General features: G+C 38.8%; 3 protein-coding genes across 3 annotated transcripts; 2 read left to right on the forward strand and 1 right to left on the reverse strand.

Moving 5' to 3' along the window:
* Nucleotides 1–3,861: 3,861 nt before the first annotated feature.
* LOC140946310 (uncharacterized) lies at nucleotides 3,862–6,005 on the reverse strand. Its single transcript, XM_073395406.1, has one exon. The coding sequence runs from the start codon at nucleotides 5,892–5,894 to the stop codon at nucleotides 4,755–4,757; it is 1,140 nt and encodes a 379-aa protein (XP_073251507.1). The 5' UTR covers nucleotides 5,895–6,005; the 3' UTR covers nucleotides 3,862–4,754.
* Nucleotides 6,006–9,607: 3,602 nt separating this feature from the next.
* On the forward strand, nucleotides 9,608–11,612 carry LOC140946179 (uncharacterized). The gene has a single exon (XM_073395263.1). It carries the CDS (start codon nucleotides 10,356–10,358, stop codon nucleotides 11,466–11,468), a length of 1,113 nt encoding a protein of 370 aa, XP_073251364.1. The 5' UTR covers nucleotides 9,608–10,355; the 3' UTR covers nucleotides 11,469–11,612.
* A 7,336-nt stretch (nucleotides 11,613–18,948) lies between these two features.
* On the forward strand, nucleotides 18,949–21,907 carry LOC140946836 (hematopoietic prostaglandin D synthase-like). Its single transcript, XM_073395945.1, has 5 exons — nucleotides 18,949–19,153; nucleotides 19,977–20,075; nucleotides 20,744–20,859; nucleotides 21,440–21,550; nucleotides 21,673–21,907. The coding sequence occupies exons 1-5, from the start codon at nucleotides 19,006–19,008 to the stop codon at nucleotides 21,847–21,849; spliced, it is 651 nt and encodes a 216-aa protein (XP_073252046.1). The 5' UTR covers nucleotides 18,949–19,005; the 3' UTR covers nucleotides 21,850–21,907.
* Nucleotides 21,908–24,255: the final 2,348 nt, after the last annotated feature.

The raw sequence follows: 24,255 nt of genomic DNA on the forward strand, positions 1-24,255 counted from the left end.
CCTTAAAGGTCCCTCACCTTACCATATAAATAGAAATAAAAAATGTGGATCTTAAAAACTCCCATATTTAGCAAAGCGATTGCGTAAAGAAAGCGCTTTCTCGTCCTTATTAGATGACCAGCTTCGCCCACAACAAAATGCATATTCTCAGTCACGCGCAAAGTTTGTGGAAAACGTAGACGATCTAAGTACAGCTATTTCGTTCACGTCGAGTATTTCCTTCGTTTATCCTGGGTTTGGAATTCTGCAGAACCCTTCATCAGATCTTCAAATGCACTGTACGAAACACTGTTTGAACGCAAGTGAGCTTCTTCGTTACAGACCTCTTCACAATAGTTTTGCGTTAAAGACTTTGCAAGCCGTGTTAGCTGTTTCATGCTTTCCATTACAACTTTAACGTGGGAGCGAAAGCATCCCTCAGCCGATGATTTCCGACCTGTGGTTAACTCTTCTTTAATATCCAGAAGCATATGATAAGTTCCGTATAAACCTGAGTTGTTTAACTCCTCGCTTGGCTTGACGATTGAATTATCATTGGAGTCGGTAGAACATACACAACTTCCGGTAGTCGGTGGTAGTTGATTCTCGTCTGAAATACCAAGAAGGAGATGAGGTACCATGACTGTGTGGCTCATTTCCTCGATCGCATTTAAAAACTCCCCGAAAGAATCGCGCAGGTTATCATTACTTGCCATCTTTTGCTTCGCTGTAATAATAAACGGTCGACACTTGGAAAAAAGCTCTTGCTTAAAACAAGTAACCCTGGTTGTATCCGGATGAAAACCAATCCTCTTCAATCATTCTTGCCTTAGAGTTAAAATCTGACATTTATCACCTATCTTTAAGCCAATAGGAACTTGGTAATTTTAATACGTGGTCTAAAATTGTCAACGACATGACCTTTCTTGTACCCCCTTTGTCCTAACAATTCTCAAATCAAGGAAAGTTTCGATCCAAGTCCTTCTGGAAGATCTCTTGTGACCCATAGGACGGTCCAAGGTTTTCACCTAGGTTTTCGCAATGGTATCACGAGATGTTTCGGTAGAGATAGCTTTGAAACCAGGGTTTGTACGTACTAGGGGCTACCGACGGGCTGCACGAAAGAGGTCAAAGCGTGGTAGGAGTGTAAGACCCGGTGTATCAATTTGCATTTTGTGTGTGATTTTATTTTCCTCGCGGTTTACAACTCATGTTTAAGGCATTTTTCTGCCTTGTACTGCGTCTGGGCCCCTGATCCCAAAGATGTTTTTTAAAAAAATGATCTTTGTGAAATAGCAGCGAAAATTGCTATTTTCAACCAAAATCCTTTATAACAATGAGAATTCTGTTCAATTATCTCACAAGTGCTAATCTCATACGCCTACTTAGGTGGTTTACAGTCGTCAATCAATCCCGAAGGTAATCAACAAAGTCTTATACTGAGGCGGGGGGGGGGGGGGGGGGGGGGGGCGCCCCGAGGTCCAACCCTTAACCTTTTGTGTACCATTTTGAACAGAAACGGTACCCCTTTGTATACCTTTCATCAACAAATGGTAACCCTTTCACATACCTAGCTTAAAAGATTGTATCCCTTTTGACTGCTGTTAATGTACTGTCTTTAAAATATGAATAAATCACAAAAACAATGACATTTACTCGACTTTTTCACCTCCATAATCAGCTTTGCGGTAGTCTTTGGACTTCTCGTTTTTTGTTTCTTGTCAGTGCATGAAATAGGTCTTTCTTTTATCCTTTCAAAATAGGGCTACTTTGCACAGTTCATCGCAAAAAAAAAAAAGAAATAGAAAGAAACAATGTAACAACAACAATATCAATTAAAAATAGATATAAGGTTCTCTAAGCAAAACATGATGTTAATTCATATCACTGATTGGGTGGAGATGATTTCCTGCCAGCCGCAGCATTAAACTTGAGTTTGTTTAAAGCCATTACGAGCTGAGCTATAGTAAAAAATCTGTCTCTTCGTTTACTACTTTTACTTGTTTTCATATCCTCTTTGAGTTGTTGATGTTTAAGTCGTTCCATCTCCCTCTTTTCCCTCTCCACTGTAAGATTCTCACTTGCCTTTAAGATGGCTTTGTCTCGCTGATAGCGTGATACCAATGTCTGAGCTGTAGTGGATGCAGGGCTTGCTGCCTGTCGGAATTTAACAGTATCCTTTGATGGACTCAATCTACCTGACGGCGGCTGTACGCAAGGAAGCTCCAGGTGATTTCTCTTTAGCGTCTTGTTGTCGATACCAGCGGACCCTGTGTTTGCTCGTCGAGTAAGTAGTATTGGGCTGTTTCGTGGTGAGAAAGAAACTCTTGAATATTGATTGGCCGTGAGAGAGTTGCTTTCGAAGCCAAAAGATCCCCTCCGTTTTAACTGCAGTAACGAGTCAGTCTGACTTCTTAGTCTGGCAACGAGTTTACTTTCTCCGCCATAGTCCTGCACGTTACTCCTGAAATCTTTCATAGTTGGATAAATCCAGTTGTTCTTTGGCAGACTTTTTGAAGAACTTGGTCGAAATCGTGGATTATGCGGGATGCTGCTGTATTCAAGAAAAGCATGAATACATTCTGTACCTTCCGAAAAAGTTTGCGCGCGTTTTCGATGGCCAAAATTAATATCAGTTTTGGACGGCTGCGACACAGTCATGTTAAAATGTTCGGTTTTCGTTACTGTGTCAGGCACGCTGGAAAGTAGGCTCTCTTTCCGAGACTCGAAACTTTGTCCGTCGCTCGAAATATTGCTCATTCTTTTCTCCAAACATGGCTGCTTTGTCGGTACGATAGGGAAGCTGTTGTGTGAGGTTAGTCGCGCAGCCAATAGCGAGGACGTTCTATGCCTTCTAATGTCACTCATGGCTTCTTTTGCTATTTGTTTTTCCTGTAGAATGGTTTTCATCTCTTTGTTGTGTTCCCTCTCAAACCTGTCCATTTCTAACTGCAGCAAATTATCTTCGTTTGCGTTTCTTCGCTTTGCATCTTCATTTCTTTTCGACATAACAAGCCTTCGAGTCATAATGCTTGTGTAATAGAAGACTTTCCAAAAAAAAGAACTATAGACTTTGTAAGTTTGGAGTAACACCTCACAGTGCACTCTTGTACAAGTGGTTTTTTCGTTCAACACGTTACAATGAACAAATGGTAAAAGATGGTTAAGCTAATGTTTTTAAGATGCTAATACGACTTATTTTTGGAAATTTCACAAGGACTTGTGAAGATTTAGATTAAAATCTTTTCTATGTGAATATATATATTGAGATAATCAGTTACTCAGCCAGTTTTTTCCTTCGTTGAGATCTTTGTCTCAAAGCAATTTTTTTAACGAATAATGTTACACAAAACAAAATAAGTAATTTTCTCGGGTTGGGTGGATAAAAAAGAGATCAGTTCTAGTCTGTCTTAGAAAAATTCAAATAATCGAGTGCTTTGTTATATTCCATGCATATCATGAAACCGCTTCAATTATGGTCGTGGTGTAAATTTGTGAGTAATAACTTCTCGTATAATTTGCCAACGGACTGATTGCTTTAATTGCTAATTGCTTGCTTATGCCGCTTATGCTCTTAGAAAAGCTTTGTCTCCTGATGATGTTCGTTCTAAGAATGACTCCATTTTTCCAAGCCAATTTGTTGATTGTGTGGCAGTCAAGTCTACACCCCTATCTTAAGTAAACTAAAGCTAAGTAATAAAAATTCCCAATTGAAATACGGGCTGATTACTTTGAAAGCAATACTGAAGTGAGACGTAGTTGTTAAGTTCTATTACTTTTCCTCTCTAAGAATCTCCCTACAAGAAACGACGTTCATGTGAACAAGAACTGCTTTAAAATTTGGCAAAAGACTGTTTTTTTTTTTCGTTAGCTGTAATTTGTTTGTGCCTCTTGTTTGGAATTGCTTACACTACGTAGTTTGAAAGCAAAAGCAATCTGATGCTTTTTGTGTTGGTACCAGTCTCCGCGCAAGGATCTTGGTATTGTCTAGGAAACCAGCGTTAGCGTTGAAAGGTCGGTGATTCCCATAAAAAACCGTTTAATCAAAGCGCATAGCTTACAATAGTTTTTGAATGGTGATCTAACTGTGATGGATAGTTAACGCTAGTAATTTAACCTAAGCTGAATACTTTCAAAACCGTTTTTAGGCAGGAATGCGGCAAATTTCATTTTTTTCCCATGGATTAATTTGTTGCTTTGGGTCAATGTATTTAAGTTTATACACCGCTGCACTGCTTAGAACGTGCTTGACGTGATCTATAAAGTATGACTCAAAGCATTTCATTATTTAGTATTTGACGAACTGCCAGGTGTTTGATTTCGTCATGAATTACTCTGTCGAATGATTGATATTATTACTCACTCAAAATGCGATTTTAGAAGGAGAATTTAGGATGCACAAGTTGTTTATCAGATTTCCAAACACTCATTAAACATTAATTTCCCTTAGTGTATTTTCACCATATATTATGTTAATGAGTTGAGAGAAATTTTTCAATCGCCTTCCTTGACTGATACTTTTATGTCGTAGACCTAATTTAGCTAAACACGAAAACATGCATCTGTATGTTAATGGGCCACAAAATGTCTGGTTCGGCAAAGTTCAGTCACTCCATCAATTTTCTTTGAATGCTTTATTACAGCGATTTGGCGATTAATTGTTCTTTTTCTTTGTTAACGCTTTAAATAAACAAATTACAGAAGGACATTCTCTGTCAGCCAAATCATCAACAGTAGATTGGAAATTTTAATTACGGGATTACTTACAAAAACAATCAGAAATTAGGCGGCGGATCATTTTCTGTTCTATTTCTCAAATATGTACAGTGTCGCAGTTCCTCAAAAAGTCCTGCGTCAGCTTCATTTTCTTTCCTGTCGAGAAAAGGTGTTGGAACTGCTTTACTTTCAGGTGGACGGTTGACACTCTTGGCAGACCTTGTTACTCCATAATGAATCTCTTTTGGTTTTGCCTCTCTATTTACCATGTCTGGCTCGAAAGGAAGCGAAGAACTTCGTGTTCTCTTGACAATAGATTTTGGCCGAACTTTATGGGGATCCGATGCCCTTCTTGACTCTGTTTCCATGGTTACGCCAAGGTGACTTGGTGTGTGACTACTCCTTCTTGGATTCTTGGTATCTTGGTTACCATGGGTACAGATTTCTTTCTCGTCATTATCCATAACCCAGTTGTTTTTTGAATGATGACTTCTGCGACCTGACTGTGGACTTAATTTGACTCTTATATTTGACAGGTTATCGGACCGTGCTTTTGATATTGGGAGGTCGGAAATGGATAGCCTATAAAGGTTGTTACGGACCTTATAATGGCTAGTCCCACTGGAAGATTCTTTGGGAGAACTCGACAAGTTGGATAATAGTGAAGTTTCAGTCGGTGACGCGGGCTTGGCATAAGCTTGCTTTGGTAGTGAAGATGACATGGTAGTTCTTGGAAATGCTCGGATTTCTTTCGGGCTTCCGGGAAGAAACGTGGGACGATGTGGTACAGAATGCCGTCGGGTTCTTGTTTGACTACTTCTTGGGACTTCGAGAAGATCTGAACGGTTGAAAGGAATCCCTGGTATAGATGTTCTGTGGTTATCCGACTTAAGATCTTTCTTGTCAGACGCTGGACTTTCTTGTTGAGTAAGGGGTTCATTCTCGCTTCCCTCTACTTGCGCGTCGTGCACTAAATTGAGTTTCGCCTGCATTTTCTCCTGCTTCAAATTCCTCATGGAATAACGAACCTTTTCTTGCATGCTCTGAATTTCCGCCAAACGAGTCGCGCATTCCTTGTCAAACTTTTCAAACGTTTGTCGAAGTCGGTTGCTATCACGGGAGACCAGATCTCGGATCCGTTTGTTGAATTCAATCTTAGAAACAGCTCTCTTGTTTTGGGCCATGTTTTTCTCCAACATCACTTAACAATGATGTAGGTAAAAAATGTATCTGATTTTCTTCACAAAACACCCTTTTCTAAGAGCCGTCAGTAAAGAACCTCTATCAGTCTCATCTGTATTGCTGTCACGTTTGTTTTATACGCAAGCCCTATTACCGCGATCTTGTATCTATATTCGTAGCTTTTGATGAAAAGAAACCTGACAGATACGTCATTCAGTTTACTAGTTATTATAAGCAGTTCAGGACCAATTTATTATCTGAGCAAACGCAATTTTCCATAAACAAACAAAAACTTGTCAGTGCAGGTCTATCTAGGTATTTGTTTCTAAAAAAACACTGAATAGCAGATTAATAATGAGCCCCGAGTAATTAAAAAACTAATTTTGCTGAATAGTTTTTATTGAGACAACATTGGGACAAACAACAGCTTCCTGCGGACCTGCATAACGAATTTCTGTGACGTGAACACAAGTGCAACAAATACTAGTCTAAAAGTAGTTTGTACACACTGCATGACTCCGGCCTTGAGGAGTCAAGTAATAAGGGCTGGTTGGGCTCGTGGCACTGGTAACAGAAACCTGTGAATTAGTTGGACTAAAAGGACGCTTTTAACATATTCAAAGTCTGTATAATAAAAACGCCAATATAGTTAATCCGTTGTTAAACAGATCGGTCAACCATGCAGTACTTTCGACTGAACTTGATAGTTGATCCAGGTCGTTTTCGATTTCTGTGTATTAAAGGGCGGACATATACCATATGCCGATTTGGGGTCCCTTTATATTCGTTTTTAAATGAAGTAAATAGCTTATCAGAAACTTATTCCTATTTTGCGCCTCTTCTTATTTACAATCCAAAGTCTTTGACTTTTTTTTGTATGAGCACCTTCTAATAAGTGTGACTTGCTAATTATAAGCTGCGGTAGAAGCCCGTTTTAAGTTTTTCTTGTACCGCTGTTTTCTGTATGTCGTTTTGCAATAATTATAGATGCCTATTTTCGTTAATAATTTTGTTTGGGTGACTCTCAAAATAACTTCCTTTGACGATAGTCCCTCGACTGGATCAGACGAAAGTTTCTGTTGATTTGTTGTTTTCTTAGCACAAACACAATGGATCAAACTCGGCTAGAGGTTTTGTTTGCTGTTACAGCACATGTGTCTATTACTAGAGTAATTCTTCAGATTCTTCAACCTTTTCGTGGTAAGGATTTTATTTTTAACACTGGGGCTACCTTCTTTTGTACAAGCGAAGATTACAGGAACAATGAAATAACACTCCTTACCTGAAAGCACTATATTAATTCTTTCTCTTACTTTGCCTTTACTAACAAGGTAATTGTGTTCCGTTCAGCTTATTATTAGCACAAAGCCAGTTTTAATGTAATATTTAACAAAAATAATGACCAATTATACTTAAATTAGTCACTGGAAACAAAAGCTTTAAATCCAGTATTAAAACAACAAATCGAGTGCGCGGTGGTACAAGAAAAAGAAGGGGTTTTTAACAGGTAACTAGAACCTTTGCTTTCGCAGTTTTTCTTTTTGTCGGTCAGGACGGGTGAGAGTAATGGAAATCGACTATGAAAATGGAAGAACAAGAAGAAAGATCTGCAAGAGCGATTTGCCAATTAATTTACCAAGTCTAGCAACATCTTATGTTCGACAGAATAACGACCTAAGAAAAACCCTTCGTCGCTTTGAACGAGAAAAGCAGAAAAAACTGAAGACCATCGATAGCGATATTTTGGACTTACACAAGTTCTTGGGAGATTTGAAATGCGTAATTTCGTTTCCGATAGAAAAGAATTTTTCGCTGGTTGCAACATCTGAGGAACTTCATGTGGAGGCAGCAACCGAAGAGAAGCAAAATGAATACAGTAATAAAACACCTTCTACAACATCACTACGGACCTCTGACACTGTGCAGAAAATAGAAAGCGACCAAACACACACATTGTTCACTATAGCACCAAAACCAAGGCCATGTACTGATGTTTTGATTCAGCAAAGTGAAACTGGCTATGGCATCCAAACAGCTTTGGTCCGAAGTTTCCGAAGGCGGAGCTTAAGCGTTGGTGAAATGTGTTCAGGAACATTGAATCACCTAAGTTCCCCTGTTAGCTATAATCAGCCATTACTCCAGAGAAGAAAATCTTATGCAGGAAACGACTCAAGAAACATTCCAGTGGAATACCATTACAAATGGAAAATGGGCGTTGGTAAAACTGCTTTCAACGGTAACACCAGAAACCTTACTCAACAAGCACCGTGTACAGGAGAAAGATTAGAAGAAAGCAAGTTAAATGGACAAACTGAGAAAAAGAGAAAATGTTCTATCTCGTTTTCAAGACCTCCATCAACAGTTGTGGAAGAACCAAGAGCAAATGAAACAATCCAACAGAAAGGTCATTCAAGGTCTAATTCGCCATCCTCTATTCGAAACAAAATACCAGAAGTTAGGAATTATGACGATGGAATATTAATGTCACTCGGAAACTATTTTAAAATATCACCCATTGAATCAAGCAAGCAAACGGAAATCAAAAACTTGTCTCGCTCCTCAACTTCAAAGACCCGTTTTGCCTTTTGCAGGAAAGGATTCTCTAAAAACGTTCTGAATAAAGACACGTTTTACACAGAAACACGGTCTAGCCTATTACGAAAACAAAGTACCAAGGATTTAGGAATTGGGCTTAGTGTAAAGCAAAGGGACAAAGCGTAAATGGTTTTGTGTGTAGACAACAAAGTATTAGGCCAGACAGCAGACAGCAGACTTAACTCATTGGACTACTCAATATCCAGGGTTTAATTGCTTCTTTATTTATCACTTGTACTTCGTATTAAAACGGAATCGGTAAATTAAACGGTTCTATTGTGCGGTAAAGCCGATAAGCAATATCACATACAATAACTTTCATCACAGTGACGGGGGCGTTTTTTAAGGCTTCATGTAAGGATTTGATGACGACTTGATATTTTGTGTACAAGTTTTCTCACTCTTTTGCTTTTGCTAATGAATTAATTTATATATTTATGTTGTTCATCGAACGGTAAATTTTTTTTATTAGTATACACGTTTTTATCACTCCGTTGTAGTTGTAATGAAGTATATTATTGATTACAAAAAGGGAAAGGCGTGCCTCCTTGCCACTTTATTGCTCAGAACGTCGCTTACTCGACCAGTGATAATTTTTACCTGGTAACACTGTCCTGGTTACAGTTAAGAGTAACCTTCACGCCGGAATAAAACACTTAAAAAGCTAAAGCACTGTAAAAATAATTTGTGGTTTACTGTTGAGCTGACCCTGACATGTACGACTTTATCGGACTTTATCTCAAACACAGTCGCTGTACAATATATTTGCAGTTTATATAAAGTGTAAGTCAAATTTGTGGAACCAAGATGGAAAGGTGTTACTTGTTGGGCCAGACAGAAACAACTGAAGTTTAAGAACTACACTTTAAAAGTTTTCGTTTTTATTTGAATTCGCATGGATATTTGAGACTAATTAAAAACAGCGGAAAATTCCTCTCCATCTCTGACTGACAGATATTTATTATTGCTCCCAGTATTTTGCACTTTAGCATCTTTCCGCTTTTATTTTGATAAGTCGCTCTTCTGACGCCAAATCGTTCAACTGAAGTTCATTTTTATTTGAAAACTAACACAGCACGTAAACCGTTTGCCTTTGGTTGCTTCAGTAAATAATTCAGCAACAGTTAAACATAAAACCTTGAGAGGCGTGTTTTTAAGCAGAATCAGAATTATAATTCTTACCGAGACCTAATCAGACTATATTGGTTTTCTAAACGGCGGTTGGTATCAATCTTAACAGGAATTAAAGAAGTCTTAAGTTAACGATTTTGATTCTAAACAACCATTTTTCTCTTAGGAGATCTTAAAGCGTATTTCTTCCTGTTACATATTTGAAATTGTCACAACTGCAAATCGTCGATAATCATATTGACAAAAGACAATTTTGAATTTGTGAGGAGAGACGTATATTTGCTTTACTGATTCACTGAAATTTTCAGCTGCAGTTTCTAGACGGCCGACTGCATAATTTTACTGCCTATATGAGAAAGATAATGCAAATGGTAGAGAACCTTCATTACTTTTCGGCTGTGGATGACTCTATATTTGACAGGTTTATGTCACGAAAAGGATGTAAAAGCCGGAATAATACCCTGCAAGGCAAATAACCTTTTAGTGATGCAGGTGGTTTATTGTAGCTGCTGCACTTAAGCTCAGCATGGGGCGGTCAGTATCACCATCACCCAACTGCACTAAACACTGACATAAAAACGACAGAAATTTGCCTCCAAAAAAAATAACATTTGCGATATCTTGAATTTCTTCAGAAAGTAATACAAGGAAACGTATGTTGAAAAAAAAGAAACATTGAAATGGGTGTACGTTGTGAACTTCTTAAATGTGATTAATCGAGCTAAATATCACTGTAAACAAGAAATTGGACCATGTCTTCGCATAACAGCAGCAAGGATGGTGAGCGAGTAGGATCCGCCAGAAAGCGAATTTCCACTTTAAATGGCCACGAAGATCATCTTCTTCGTCGTAGAATACACACTTATCAGAAAATGCATGATAAGGAGATCGCTGAAGTTGCAAGCCAACTTGAAGAGATCCGAGATTCAATGAAAGCACTCGTAACAGATCCACTTTATGGAACTCACGCATTGATCAACACAGGGATTGAACACGAAAACTCTTACAAAAGCCCAGTGATTAATCAACAACGGAAGTCGATGCTCCGACGAACTCAGAGTTTTCCAGAGTTGTTAGATAGTTCAAGCGACGACAGTGTTCGGAGTACAAATCCTTCGCCATTTCCTTCTCTTAAAATGGAACACCTACGCGTTCATCACGCCGCTCCTCTTGTGACTCATAAAAGATCTGGCGAAGCAAAGTCGAGTTCGATCGGTTCGCATTTCGTTAACCCGAGCATTCAGTCTGGGAAAGAAGCACTCAACTGGCACAACAATGAACATAAAAAGCTTGAAAGGTCCAAAACAGCTCCAGTAGCATTGCTACAACCACTTCTGAGAACTACTCCGGAAATGATGAGAAAAAAAATCCATATTTCCACCTCAAACAAGTTAAGCACTGAGCCGGAGGTTTCGGCTAGAAGAGGTGTGTCGCCACGTTTTGTAGATCCGAATGCTATGACCCATAATGCATCCCATTTGCAGACAAATCAGCCTGGTGTGAGAAATCATATTCCGGCTCGAGGTATAGTCAGCTCAGATTCTCTTTTAAGGGGACAACAAACGTCTAATTCTTGGTACAAATCCAGGTTACAGCCGGGTAAGCCCGTTGTAAAAACTTGCCCCACCAATATGGTTCCTGCAGAGGACGGGCAAAATGACGCTGTTTCTGTGTCGCTTCAAGCCGTAAAGAATCGAGGGCATAAGTCCCCATTAAAAGGTATTTCCAGACCTCTTAGTAAATTCAAACAAGAACTTTTTAAGGTTAATTGCGGCAACGAAAAAGAAGCTGACGAAGTGGATGATTTAAAAACTTGTCGGTCCTTGCGATTCACGAAAGAGAGTCAAGAAAGTAATCGAATCTAGCTTGTGAATGGAAAAAGACTGAGTTTTAAATATTCCGAATTCGGGAGCAAACTTAAATGTTTTAAAGAAACGACGCCAAACTAACTAACCCTAGAGGAAGGAGTATTTCAGTCAACTAAACCGTTGTTAATTAGAAGTGCGGAGCTTGTTTTAGATCGAGAGTATCGTTCATCAATCTGCAAAGTGAAATTTGAAAAGCCGCGAAAAGATACAGTGAAAAAACACCACCACAAACAGATGATATAATATATGTAACTAGGAAAAGATTAAAGCGGAGCTCCCTTTCCAGACTGACCGTTAACTTGAAACTAACTATAACCCCTAAACCGTTGCAAACGGGGAATTCATGAATCTATATATCTTAAAGTTTAGTAGATTTCCATCAAATAAATTAAGAGAGCAAACGGGCTCTGAACTTACGGTGGGTTTCTCTATTCTATAGATGAACTCAGAAAATTATTGTTCCCAATTTTCCGTATTTTGATTCAAGAAAGCAGTTAAGACTATTTTCAAAAACTAAAATTTTTTTATATAAACACCAATGAAATAACGGGTGAACTTTCGCCTGACAACCTGTTATCTTCACACGTGAAAAGATTACCGTTGCTATAGCTATAATGAATCACCCCTTTCGCGGCGAAAAATGTTGAAGTGAAATGGTTTGGTATTTCATTATTGCTTATATAATACATGTAATAAGAGTATGTCAGCTTGTTTTTAATTTAGAGCAGACGCGTACAGTTCATATTTAGAGCGTATGATATAATGGCTCATACACCATGATGGCTAAGCCAATCAGAGCTCTAGAATTGCATTATCCAATGATTCAGTCTTTAATAATTATTATTTTATTTTATCTTTTTGGGAATGTTAATATTAGATGGAATTACAGGACATTGACTTTGAGTAGAGAGAGGACTTGCGATGTTTTACAACTTACTTACTTAATTAATCAACTAATTAATTTACTTTTATTGAATTGATTATTCCATAAAAATACGATCAATCTTTACGAGACTGAGAACAAGGGTGGGCCGAGTATTACAAACCTTGCAGGACAGGTGTATTGATGGATACTGAGTCAGATGCCTAGCTACTGAAAGATAATACATCCGCGTGAGGAGGGTCTACACATATTCTCTCTCATAAAACATTATTCCAAGTTGATTTGAGTTTAGAAAAAGTTTCCCCTTCAACACAATTCTGTTTCCTTATATCCGGACTATTTTTTCAGATTTACTGAATAAAGCATGGTGTATCTATGTTCCTGATCTGGAAGTCAAATTGCTTGCTTGAGATTTACTGTTGCAAAGAAGGTTACTTAGTGTTTCCATTACGCAATCACTGAAACACTTAGTAGGGATATGAACCAAAGCTTTTCGGCTTTCAGTGTAATTCGTATAAGTGGTATGAGTGTATCTGACTATTTGAACTTAAAGGAAAATAGTGTCACTGTTATGTTATGGTCGATGAGATCTATGCATTTTTGATCTCCGAAGTGCTATCCAATAATGTGCGAAATACAGCTTAATGCGTTCAAAATTAGAAGATACAGTTTTGAATAAAAACTTTAAAGGAATGAAACTACTAGACATTGATAGTTGTCTTAAGTTAATTTTTTTTCTTTGACTATGTTTTATGGTGACCTTTACCTACACCAAAAGGATGCTCATTTTTTCTCGTTTTTATAGTGAAATTTTTGTGTGGATTGAGCTCTGTTATTGCCCACTCGCTGACATAATTTCTTCACCTGCAAAACCTTCATTTGGCGCGAAGACATAATATGCAAATACACTAAAGTTGTTATTTCAGTTAACAGTTGTCGGTCGTAATTTCCTGGCAATAACAGCTATTTAATTTGCAATTTTTAAATGGACTTGGGCCAAAAAACACTTACGAACAATCACTGTGAAAACAGGACATGATATTTGAATAACAAGTCCATTATCAGTCAAAAAAATTTTACCAGCTATTTTAATTAAGCGTAATTTAACTTCGAAATAAATTGCATGGATAAAGGTATTACACACTTTTCGAGATAAATTATTCATCCTAAGTAAATAAAATGTGATCGACGCTGCAATTTTGAAGAAAATATTGACCTATGAGTAACCTATTCAGTATTTTGGCCGGTCCTACATGATTAAGGCTGATGGCTTGACTGTCCCAACCATAAAGCAAAACATTTCCTACAGAACAGGATCTTCCAGAAAATATCAGCGCCAGTTTTCAATAACGTTCATTGTAAATTTACGCCGTTTTTTCCTTACCAAGAACCATGCAAAGACCCTCCTTCATTCCACAAACGATGTGGCAAGACATTGCTTGCGTTGGTATCCAGTATTTTTGATGGATTCAAGGAAAGTGAAGGACTTCAGTTTACAAGGCCAAAAGGCTTCTGCAGCTTATTTTCACGAACAGTCAAAGTTAAGGAAACGTCTTGATGGGTATGAAAGAGAAAAAGAGAAATGTCTGAGAAAAATATCAGATAGGCAGGATACACTGATGAACGTGTTAGTCAACCAACGAAGCATGCCTGAAGAACTGAGCGTGGAAACCAAGACTCACACAGAAGCTTTTCCTAGCCGCCTACGACGTAACACGATATCGACACTTGCTTCTGAAAATCCGACCAATATGGAAATTTATTCCAGTCAGCTCGAGCTCCGAAAATTATCCATTAGCAGCGATTCAAGATACAGAAATTTGTCGTCTTATTCCACACAGACAATAAACGAGAATAAGGTGGTTCGGAAATTAAGCGATCCGCTAGAATTTGCAGATCACAGAAAGCTAACTGTCCGACCCAAGAGAAAACTTACAACCGGTCAAATTGAGTTGGCGGTGTCATCAAAGGGAGTTTGCCCTTATTCTTTTCGTGAAGATACAATGAAATACGATTTGTTAAAAAATCAAAGTATAAAATCTGATGTTATGGAATTCTCACTTCAACAAGTGAGGGGCTCAAGCGAGTCTGTCCTAACTCAGTCAAGATCAGAACATAAAGATTCAAAAGTAATTTTAGCGTCTCACCCGTCTTCAGTTGCTAATATGCAGTTTAATAAGACAGGCGCTCAAGTACAAAGTAAACATTTAAAGGAGGCTATGATTAACACCCCAAAAAAACTTCTTCATCAAAGGCCAAGCACATCAAACGAGTTTTTCCCCAATTTCCAAGGAATGAAAAGTGTTTTGAGCAAGGAAACTGAAATGTTAAATACAGAAGCTCAAAATGATATTCATAAAATAACACCTGCGGCAATATCCCCAGTTATAGAGGGACAACTTTATTCAGTATCAGAATCGTCAACTAAAAACTTCGAAACTCTGCAGCATCTCCCGGCTAACTGCGATGGTAAACTAAATTTAATGGAAAGTGAAAGCGGCCCAGGAGAGGGCAGTAAATTCGTGTTAAGGCGGAAAAAGAGTATATCGACGGATATCAGCAAAAGGCATTTGCATGAACAAACAATCTTAATATCTCAAGCAGGTGCAACTCCAGCTGTTGGTTTCCATAGAAACGCTTGGAGTGCGGAGACTAATTCTCCTCGAAGGAAAATATCAACCGTTAAAGCTCCTGAAGGAATTATTGATCACGTGCCCTTATCTCGTCAACGAAGTGATGATGCATCGAGCCTGTCAAAGGAAACGCAACGAAATTTTGAAGCACTACGGAATTTTCGTCGCTTAGCGCTGGTCGCCGTCGCGGCAGAGAGATTCCGTTCTAATACCCTTGAATCGCACTCAGAAGACCGTGAAGTAACAGTTGCGAAACGGAAGTTGTCGTCAAAATCAAGATTAGAAGATTTACAAAGACCGACTGAAAGTTACCTAAGGCAAATTGTAGCTGACGAAGATTTTACACCAGTCCTCAAGACAAGGAGTAGGTCACTGGGCGCAGTGACTCATGGGAAAACATCAGTCAGCGGTATCGCCAAGTTTCGACGAGTTAGTCAGGCTGCCATGGCAACGCAAATTTTACTCGAAAGGGAAAGTAGAAAAGAAACGAAGGGTAGGTTCTCGAGTGTGGAATCTCGTCAGGAAATAAATCGGGAAAAATCCCTCGCTGAAATGATGAACGAGTTAAAGGACTGTAGATACTTGAGAACTGGTTCTATATCAAAGCAGGACTAGTATCACTCATTCAAATATTAATTTGGTGGATTGATTCCCGGCCAGTTAATCAAGAATCAGTTTCTGTCTTCCAACACCGCTATTGTCGTTTTCTTGTCTTATTCTGTAAGGTTGTAAAGCTGTTTGCCTGTTGTTTTTGATATTCTGAAGATTTGCCCTCCATAAAAAAACGCGTCCATGAATTACATTTAAACTTCTGAAGGAGTGGCTATTTGTATCTTATTCTATATCAAAGTAATAGCGCGAGCGAAGACAAGTGACAAGTGATGACAAAATGTCTTTAAATATTAAAAAAAGGGTATCCAAACAACGGTGTTTCTCGAAACAAGAACATCGTTATTTTTATTATACCTTTTTACTTTCAAGGTGATTTTTTTGTTGTTGTTGTTTTGCATATTACACTTCCTTGCTGCTGTCTCCGTTTTAAGAAAACGCATAAAGTTAAAGCTCCTCCAACAAAGCCACAGGATATTTGATTCTAGGAGCTTTACGTTGTTGAATTTCAACGCTAAAAATTTAAACTTCCTTTAAAATAAGGTTCTTATTAGAATCTCCTTTTACAGTTGACATAGAACTCTTGTCACTGATCGATCAGTTGGACGTTCTGTAGTTTTTCACAGCAAAGTGTTGTTTCCAGAAGCTTTTGATTTATTGTATCCTTAGCGCCTTTCGAGCAGAAGTTTGAATTTTAATGTAACATAAGACGTAAACATCTTGAGGCTGTTGATATGACTTGTGTACTCAAGATGATAGGCCGCAATTTTTTTTCATCAAAAATGTCGTTTATTTAGATGACGATGAAGATGCCTCGAAAAAGGGATTAAATAGAAACATCTAGATCGTAGAATCTTAGGTCAAAATAGAACGAAACATGAGAGAGGAAGAAAAAATGTTCTAGTATTTTTGTGAAGTTGCCAGTGAAAATGACAGGTTGAAAAGACTGACATCATTTGACGTGTGAGAACAGGTGTAATGATAAAAGGGCTGTAATATCGCTGCACTGCAGATTTGTCATGGTTTTCGTTTGTAGACCTCTGCGACCACAAGAAAATTAGTGTTAATTCTGACTTCAATACAAAATTACTTTAAAAAGCCGCGAGTGTATGTTGAAAAAATACCAGTTGATTAACCGTAGCTGCTGAAGAAACCCGGATGTCATGAATCGCACAGTGGTTAGAACGCCGCGTAGTGTAAATCGTGGAGTGCGCAACAGTCTCTCACAATCGTTTAACGACTTGAGCTGCAGCCAAGAACTTTACGCAATTACTTCTTCATTAGCATCGCCTTCTGGAAAAGAAAAAGAAAAATGCGCTTCTTTTCCCAGCATTGCGTTGCCAAAAATCTCCTCGGTAAGTGAAAAGGATGACTTTCATTGCCATTTGAGCTCGACATTACCGCGAGTAGAGACAGTAGCATATACCGGAACTTCAATTAAACAAGCGCAATTGAACCAAAAAAGGCCAAAATCGTGTACAGCTCGTGTTCAATCGCCGACTTCGAGTTCCTCTCCTCAGAGAACCCCGGAAATACTGCGAAGAAACAGAAGGCCTCGACCGTCTCTACCTTTGGCGATAAACAGTGATCACTTTCATAACCCTCCGTCATCCCCTACATTGAGGACAAAGTCTCCAAATCATGCTTTTTATTCTAAGCCTCTCAACCTGTCAAAATCAGCAGCAGTTGAAGAAACAGAATTGGTGGATCAGGTACGACAGCGAAGGAGTCAGGATGTCCGCACAACTGACGGGTTGTGTTCTACTCCTCCGATGTCTCCAGCATTGCTTCGAAAAATTGAAAATTCTGACAAAACAGTAAGAAAAGCGAAGAATTTGATCGATGATTACAAACGATCAAATCAGCATCATCGTAGGCAGCAAGAAGAAAGAAAATCTCTAGCCGAAGCTATGGAAGAAGTTAAAAACTGTCGTTATTTACGAATAGTTAAGACAAAGGATACATGTGGCACACTTAAAGAGAAAGCAGGTGATTAAACATCCATTATAGGGCCGTTTTAATAATTGATAATGGGGAATTCTTAGCTTCTGATATCTGAAGACTGGTACAGTACTCTACAGTTCTTTTTTTGGTTGTTATAAAACTGTTGTTGGCGACTGAGCTTTTGTTTTGACTGTGCCGTTCTAAACCGCTATTTGATTTGGTGATTGTGTGGCATCCACAACACCAGAATCTGCCTTTCTTCGTACGGATTAACTTATTCTGACAGCATTCATCAAAAGTTATATGATATGGAGTATGGAGTATACTGCCGATAAGTCGAAATATTTCTTATAATAAACTAACTGTATAAGTTTATACCAACCCTCACTTGTACCGTTGTCGCTATTGACTAGGCAATTGAGGGCTTTGTCATATTCAGGGTAATATAATGGAAACTAATAGGGACGCATTTTACGGTTCATTTTGATGGAACAATCAGTTTTCTTTAACTACGGCAGGTAGGAAAACCGACTGCACAAACTTCAACTGTCTTTCCTTTACACATCATATTTTAACATACCAAGGACATAAATTTACGATACATAACACCAGGAAAATAATAAAAAAACTTCCTTATGAGCAAATGTTACGTCTTTGTTTTAGGAGTATGTAGAAGGCAAACTTGTGTTTTCTTTTTGTTGTTGTTGCAGTTTTGCTCGTCCTAACTCTACATGTTCCTTCTGATCTTGTCGGGCAAACCATGTGATGAAAATATCTTTTTTTTGAAAGAGCTCCAGTAAGGGTTTTCCTTGCTAGTGGCATTCCATCCTGATGAATCCGCAGGGCAAATCACATATCTACCGACCGATACAAGAAGCTTATTTTGTCTCAGTTCTAAAGTAATAAAGTAACAAACATAGATATTCAGTTACACTATGGGTGTAGCTTCAGTCACGTGAATGGGTTCGATCTTTTTTGTACTTACTATGTTCAAAACAACCTCAACTAAACTATTCAAAGCCTTTTTCCTATTTTAGGAACTTTATGCAAAAGCGATAACGTCAACAAACTGAAATAAATTTGTTTTGGCTGCGGTTTTTTCTTATCTAACCAAAAAAATGATAAAAATGATTAAAAGATCATTGTGACCATGATGCTTGTCTGTTCCTCTACCGGATCACAAGCAACAGGCCGATCAAGACTGATGCTAGTAGTACATGATGAGTTTCATGTCATTTCTGATAACCGACGGTATTTAAGATAATACTGTTTTGCCGATTCATGTTCATGTTAGTTTAATATTCGGCCAATATCCTTAAATGAGCAACCAGCGTAACAATATCCATTGATAGCTAGCTGCCTGCTGAGTCATAACGCGTGTTAATCATTAAAAAAAACACATAAAACAGCATTCAAATTACCGTAATGCCAAATCAGAGCAAGTCGGTTATAGAGCAACATCATTATGGTTCCTCATTACAAACTAACCTACTTTAACTTACGAGCACGAGCTGAGCCCGTGAGACTTGTTTTTGCCTACGCTGGAGTAGACTATGAAGACAACAGAATAAGCTGGGAAAACAAAGCCGAACAGTGGATACCACTAAAAAACAGTAAGTAATTTCACACTTAAAAACCCGCATACATCACTGTGATCTCAAGTAATCTTCGTTTGCAAGATTTAGCTTTGAGGACCTGAAAGCAATGTTCAGTACAATACAAGCGTACTAATAATTCAAAAGCAAACTTAATTTAAAACACGAGCCGTCACCGTTAAACCTATTATGGGCAAAAACCAACAACGTGACTTTAGGAATTAAGCGTGTAGTGTTCAGTACTCGATGGAAAGGAAGTCGACTAAACGGCGTTTAAACCGGCCGTAGGACACAGAGTGGCTATATATGAACTAAAGGTAAGGGAGCTTTTTGAATCAATATTTCGCGTGATCATGATTTTTTTTTCTTAGCGTTGTAGATTCGAATACTTGTGATAAAATTTGAACAATAAGGGCCCGAATCACATGTAATAATGCAAGAAATATCGACCTTCGTTATCTTTAATACTACTAGTACAGATAGACAAACAAGAAGACTTCATATCTTTAAGACTTTTTGCATTTATTTGGCATAATACACTAATAATTCTAGTATATTCCGACCAAATGACCTCTGAAGCCCGAACCCACACATAGTGCGCTTGGACTGCCTGTGACCGGATATGCAGATGGAAAACTTGGTCGCGTGGTACAAATTCACGTTTGCCGTTTACCGTAAACGCGATGCTTAACCTCTCTATTAATATTTTTAATTATAAAGATAACCGATAAGAAAAGGACATTTGGGTCATATCAACTAAATTGAACTTAAGAGTTTCTTTAGTCCGATGACGTTAAAGCACTGTGATGAAATTTTGCATTGAGAGTTTCTGTATTTACAGGTGGAAAATGTCCATTTGGTCAAATTCCTCTTCTTGAAGTTGAGGGTGTTACACTATGTCAGTCAATGGCCATACTCCGATTCGTGGCTAGACGATACGGTATGTATCAGTTCTTCATGATATGAATACTGAGAAAACGGTCAATACAAATGGTAGGGGTCCAATTTGGTCAGGCATGCATTTAAAAAATCCACCCAGTATCCAAAATGAATGTAGAAGGAATGGCTCATCACCAAAAGCCAAAAGAACCCATGAATAACAAAATTGTTATGAGTCATAATACTGACATATCGTGCGGGTCAGATAGACTTTGTGAGAGTTATACGGTAGGGTTTGAATTACTCTAGCCTCATACGCAGCGTTTTTAGGGGAGCTCGTGTTTCGTCCCTCACCACAAACGCCGTTTGTGGGGAGGGACGAAATACCAGCTCCCCAAAAAACGCCTGTGTGGGAGGCTAGAATTACTTCGATCCTTGGCTAGATGATACGGTATGCATTTCTTCCTTGTGTCAATACTAATAAAACGGTCAATAAAAATGGATGGGGGCGTGCATTTAAAAAATCCGCCCTGTAACGAAAATGACAGCAGAAGGAATTGCTCCTCACCAAAAGCAAAAACAACTAATAATTAATAATAATTTCTGTGTTTATAATAGCATGAGCGGATGCCCAGATACCAATTCCCTGTGGTATCACCCCGCCTACCCCCGAACCAAAATCCCACTGCGCCCTTGCAATATCAATTTATGAAATGCCTTTGTTAACAGGTTTGATGCCTAGCAACGATATCCAGCAGGCAAAGGCAGACATATTTTCTGAGGCAGTTTATGACTTAGAAAACGCGATGGTCCGTGCAATTGTGCAGCCAGAACCAGATCAAAAGGTAACGCGTCATAAATTTGGTGCCAAACATGCCAGGATGTCCTCTTGTCAAATAACATAACCGGGACAGCAAGGCGGCAGGCACAGTGTTAGCCTGCGAGCGAAGCGAGCCGCGCGGGAACGAGCAAGCAGTGAAGCTGCGAGGGGCCAAGGAAAGGAGCGCCCCCAGCTTTCACGTCTCCTCTCGCGTGCCTGTCGTGCGTCTACTTTTCACAATATCCTCCAAATGGAGAACTTGCTTGCTGGCTCGTGTAGTGCAAGACAGCTGTAGATCTGAGCTGAAAAGACTTGCTCAGGAATCTCTGTTGAAGGCTATTTAAGCTTTCACGAATACCCTGAAGTTTTGAAGTAAAATCCCTCACTCCCATAATAATTCATTATAGTTTCCTATTATTACTGTACTGAAATGTTCAGGTATGAAAGAGGAGGATACTAGGCACTGTTAATATTCCATCGGCATGGTTTGTTTCCTTTTCCTTTCTTTTTCATGACTTTAAAAAATTCCCTAACTGATATCAAGAGATAATAACGAGCTGGCAGTTGGTAACTGACCTACCTCTTCAATATTTTTCAATCTACAGAAAGTTTTGATGGAAACATTTAAATCAGAGACAGTACCAAAGGCATGCAACTATCTTGAGAAATTTCTGGATGGAAATCCAAAAGATGAAGTATATTGCGTTGGAAATAAGGTAATTTTATAAAATTTGTTCCAAGACCGATGTATTCAACAATCAGCAAGGTGATGTCAAAAAATGTAAGTGACATTGGCCCTTCAACTAAGTAACGCTGTTTTTGTTTCTATTCTTGACAGCTAAGCTTTGCAGACATCTGTTTCTTCGCGTTCTTCAATAGTTACCTAGGTGATGGTCAAATGGCTGTACCAGACACTTTGAAAGGCCTTCCTCGTCTTACTGCACTGTACGAAAAAGTCAGGGATGAGCCCAAGATCAAAGCGTGGCTTGAGAAACGACCCAACTCTGTTCTTTAAATGGAGTTTTAATACCATGTTAGCAGTTTAATGAATAAAATGAGAAGTCCATGCGTTAGTTTTAGCTTAGAATTTTGGTTGATTTAGTTTTTGTTTCTTAAAAGATCGTATATAACGGCCCATTTTTTTCCTTCGGACAGTAAACCAAAAGCTGGCCATGCCCGTTACGGTCGGCCGCTGAGCTATTACTAACCTATAGAAAAAAAAAAGATCCTAACTAGCCTGTTCCAGGCGTTCAGATACTGGATGGAAAACAAAAAGCAGAGGAAAGGAAGAGGAAAAAAAATCAAATATGCTAATATCAAATTCACTGTTGAATTTGCAGAGAAAAATAAAAAGATATTCCAGGGATTACGGATCATAAAGCAGAAAACGTGGTTGCCAACTTTTCGACATCGTCCTCGATCTAGTTATAACTCGAGGCACTCACGACAAAACTAAATCCTACTTTTAACCTCCATGCCTTGAACGGTTGGATAACCTGCGAGCAAGAGCTTACTCACAGGCTTAGTGAAGGAATATTGGAGGCTTTTTTTTTCTTTATGGCAAATTTTTCGATGTCTGCTTTACGGAGAATGGATTTAGGGGCAGAGAGGAGTATTGGGAGGGGGCGGGAGGGGGGGGGGGGGGGCTACAATCTTTCCCTCACAACAAACCCACGCACACACTTAAAGTAAGATTGTAAATGATAACACTGTGCATTGTTTTTCAGCTTTGACGGTGCTGACACTTCAGAGCATGAAGGAAGTCTGTACGCCCGGCCGCATGATAGGAGGCACCGTAAAACTTAAAGCCTCGTTTATGAATCTACTAACTCTATCTTGCTTGTTTTCGGTGTTCTCCCGTTCGTTGTCATTTTTCTCTGCGCGATATTCTTTGCGTTCAAGGCAAATATAGCATTCAGTCGTTTCCTATTGCTATCGGCCAGCGCCCTTTCCTAAAACCCTGGAATCACACCTTTACTTTTTCAACCTGAAAAATGACGTCAACCGAGTCTCTCTACCTCCAAACAGATCATAAGTAACGACCAATCAGAATGCGTGTTTCGCTGTTAGATGTGCGAGCAATCTCATTCCTCTCAAGAGGCACATTATACTAATACTAACATCCATTGAAAGCTGCTGAATCGTGACACTTGTTACCCATAATCGTGTCACTATATCACTCCAATCAAAACAAGTTCCTAAAGATCAGATCTATCATGGCTCCAAGTTACAAACTAAGCTACTTTCGTTTACGAGCCCGAGCTGAGCCCGCAAGATTGATTTTTGCTTACGCTGGAGTAGATTATGAAGATCTCAGAATTGACTGGTTAAACAAAGAACAGAAGTGGACTCCAGTAAAAAACACTAAGTCAGTTGGCTTGGATTCACGCCATAATTCACATCCACCACTTCTTTTATTGACAGACAGTGTTTTATGTCAAAAAATACTCGCCTTTGTAAAACATGGTCTAAGAATAGTTATCAAAAGCACTATAACGTTTAGTACACCTAAGAGGTCCCGTTATAGGCTATTTTAATCGCTTTTAGTAAACGTCCCCAAGAAAACTGTTTTCCACCTATTCTATACATGACCTGTCTGTAAACAGTGTACAACAGATACTTACTATAGCCATGTTACAAACGTAGAGAACCTGCATTATCTGGGGAGGGGCGGGGGGGGGGGGGGGGTGAACTTTAAAATGAAAATTGGTCTCTTCTCTGTTAGCACCTTTTTTTCTCTGGGCCGCCTGTATTTATCAGAAACAAATTAATGTACTGGCTCCGACTGGTTGATCAAGCGTTTTATGATAATGCTCTTAACATGTTTTATTGCACGTTTACGAAAGGAGAACCTTTTTCCGGCCAACAACAAAAAAGTAGTCTGTGATGGAAAGCTACTCATACTGATTGAACCAAACATTTTTTCCGAGTAAACAAAAGGTAAAACGATTTGTAGACAAGATAGAGCGTGCTCGCATGCTGTAACGATGAAATGTCATAGACGCTGTAGGGAAACTGCTAGCGCTCTTCACACATTTCAATGCCATGCCCTGGCTTCCTGTTTACGTCATATTACAAATCACACATAGCAAACGCTATAGCGGGTACTTTGGATTTCCTTAAGTCAAATTGAAATTAAATTTGGATATACCTGGAATGTTTCAGTGCTAAGGATAGGTTCGTTCCAAGCGACTCATGCGTAGCAACCTCCAACGTAAATCCTCCTTCTCAACAACAGTAGCAACATGCATCTATGTCCCATTGAACGTCCATTTGTTCATTAATTCAGTCAGATGAACATTCATTAATTAAACAATGCCTAAGCTTCTTGTAGTAACCAGGGCTTGTGACTCGTGCGAGGATAACAGACAGCAGAGAAAAAAAGACTGAGATAACTGACAGATGACAAGTGTACAGGTCA

Source organism: Porites lutea, chromosome 8, assembly GCF_958299795.1.
Source record: "Porites lutea chromosome 8, jaPorLute2.1, whole genome shotgun sequence".
In the NCBI taxonomy this organism is placed as follows: Eukaryota; Metazoa; Cnidaria; class Anthozoa; order Scleractinia; family Poritidae; genus Porites; species Porites lutea.

Coding starts and splice junctions, on each gene's coding strand:
- LOC140946836 (XM_073395945.1), top strand. CDS start 19,006: ATGGTTCCTCATTACAAACTAACCTACTTTAACTTACGAGCACGAGCT. Junction 20,860..21,439: donor AGCCAGAACCAGATCAAAAG/GTAACGCGTCAT, acceptor TTCAATCTACAG/AAAGTTTTGATGGAAACATT. Junction 21,551..21,672: donor TATATTGCGTTGGAAATAAG/GTAATTTTATAA, acceptor TATTCTTGACAG/CTAAGCTTTGCAGACATCTG.
- LOC140946179 (XM_073395263.1), top strand. CDS start 10,356: ATGTCTTCGCATAACAGCAGCAAGGATGGTGAGCGAGTAGGATCCGCC.
- LOC140946310 (XM_073395406.1), bottom strand. CDS start 5,894: ATGTTGGAGAAAAACATGGCCCAAAACAAGAGAGCTGTTTCTAAGATT.